Below are 2,013 nucleotides of genomic sequence, written 5' to 3'. Positions count from 1 at the left end.
GGTGGCATTTGCCTATAGTCCCAGCTACTCAGGAGGCTGAAGTGGGAGAATCACTTGAGCCTAGAAGTTTTAGACCAGTCTGGGCAACATAGTGGACCTTGTTTCTACAAAAAATTAATTAGCCAGTCACGGTGGCATGCTCCCGTAGTCCCAGCTACTAGGGAAGTTGAGGTAGGACGATCACTTGAGCCCCAGAGTTCAAGGTTGCTGTGAGCTAGGATTGTGCCACTGCACTCCAGCCTGGACGACAGAGTGAGACCCTGTCTCAAAAATAAATAAATAAATAAATAAATAAACAAACAAACAAACAAAACAAAACAAAATAAAAATTAGGCTAACACCAACCATTGTGAACCATTTACTTTGTATTTTTAATTGTATTTTCTTCTGACCAGCTAGTAAATCATCATACTCTGTGTGTTATAAGGTTTCTCAGAAAGACTATATAAGTAACAAAAATCATGGTAATTACTATTTATTGAGTCAGCAGCATAAGATAACAGTGGGTGTTTGAGATGTGGATACTATCTCAGCTTTCTGCAACCTCTGCCTTCCAGGTTCAAGCCATTCAAGCCTTATGTGCCAGGTACCAAATTAAGTGCCTTGCATACATGATTTCATTTATTGTTCAGGGCAATGCTGTGATAAAACATAAGGAAGCTGAGGCTCAGAGAGGTCTGAGAGCCACACAGCTGGTGCATGGTGGAGCCACGATTTAAACACGTCTGCCTGACTCCAGAGAGCTATGCTTTTAACTCTTGTGCTGTTTACTTTTCTGGCGTGTTATAGCATGTTTGCTCAGAAGGTGAGCGTGTATTAAGCCATTTTATTACCTGATGTTTAAAGAAGCATTGGAACCTTCAAAATTAAAATTGGTACTCATGTTTTTGCTTTTCGAACTTGAAAATGAAGGATAAATTAGAATTGTGTTGAGTATTTATATGAGCACAGACTTCAGAATCTGCCTGCCTGGGTTTGATTGAATCCTGACTTTCCACCTTCATAGCTGTGTAGTTCCTCATTCACTCTTCGTTGGCCTTGGTTTTGACATCAGTAAATCAGGATATAATAATACCTTCCTCTGATGGTGATGGTGCACCTTGTACAGTAAAGCTCTTAAAAGGATACCTAGCATGTACCTAATGTTTGTGAGCAACTGCTGTTAGCTATTACTTCCCTTTTACTTTGGATGATTCTCTTAAACTTTTTGTTTCCTTAGGCAGCGTGCAATGTTGCTCCACGTGGCGTGTATGTTTGTGGTAACACCACAACCACCTCTGGTCTGACAGTAACTCTTTCAAAAGATAGTTCCTCTGGAGATTTTGCTTTGGAAGCTGGTGCCCTGGTACTTGGTGATCAAGGTGAGAAACCAAAGGGAATAACTAGTGATTCTGGGACTTTTTAAAAAGCCTTTTCCTTTTCAGTTAATTTCTTTAGATTCTGTTTAAGAGACAATTTAGATAGCACAGTCCTAACCAGTAAGTTGACACTGTCAGAAATAATCATTAGAAATGCAGTATCATCATTTTTATACTACAGAATTGAAACTGTACTTAATGTCATTCATTTTCAGAATCTTATAGCAGATACAAGTATATGTAAAAATCAAATAAATATGTGTAGTTCCCTACACGTCCCATTTCATAACACTTGTCACGTTTGTGATCTTTTTTTCTAAAGCCTGTTTTGAACCTTTATAGTAAGCTCCCTGTAGGATGGAATTTGGATGTCTTGCTGACTGCCATGTTCCCATTGCCTAGTACATAGGGGCATAGTAAATACTTGTTGAATGCATTACTATTATTTAGCTCTAAATAGTTTAAAAATCTTGGCACTGACAAAAAGGTGGATGTCATCCTTGGCTCACAGAGGACTTGCAATAAGAGATTAGAGCTGTTGGCGGCCGGGCATGGTGACTCATGCCTGTAATCCCAGCACTTTGGGAGGCCGAGGCGGGCGGATCACGAGGTCAGGAGATTGAGACCATCCTGGCTAACACGGTGAAACCCCGTC

At 40.1% G+C, this 2,013-nt stretch overlaps 1 protein-coding gene across 1 annotated transcript in view; it reads left to right on the top strand.

Moving 5' to 3' along the window:
* The window catches only part of MCM8 (minichromosome maintenance complex component 8), a 49,586-nt gene that overhangs the window by 29,860 nt on the left and 17,713 nt on the right, over nucleotides 1-2,013 (top strand). The window contains exon 13 of the mRNA XM_011941053.1: nucleotides 1,220-1,361. Within this exon, the coding sequence (XP_011796443.1) occupies nucleotides 1,220-1,361 (142 nt within the window). The remainder of the gene's footprint in view (nucleotides 1-1,219; nucleotides 1,362-2,013) is intronic.

The sequence above is a fragment of the Colobus angolensis genome, unplaced genomic scaffold (assembly GCF_000951035.1).
Source record: "Colobus angolensis palliatus isolate OR3802 unplaced genomic scaffold, Cang.pa_1.0 Scaffold197, whole genome shotgun sequence".
Classification (NCBI taxonomy): Eukaryota; Metazoa; Chordata; class Mammalia; order Primates; family Cercopithecidae; genus Colobus; species Colobus angolensis.
Note: the sequence above shows the minus strand (reverse complement) of the source record. Positions and strands in the feature narration are given on the sequence as shown.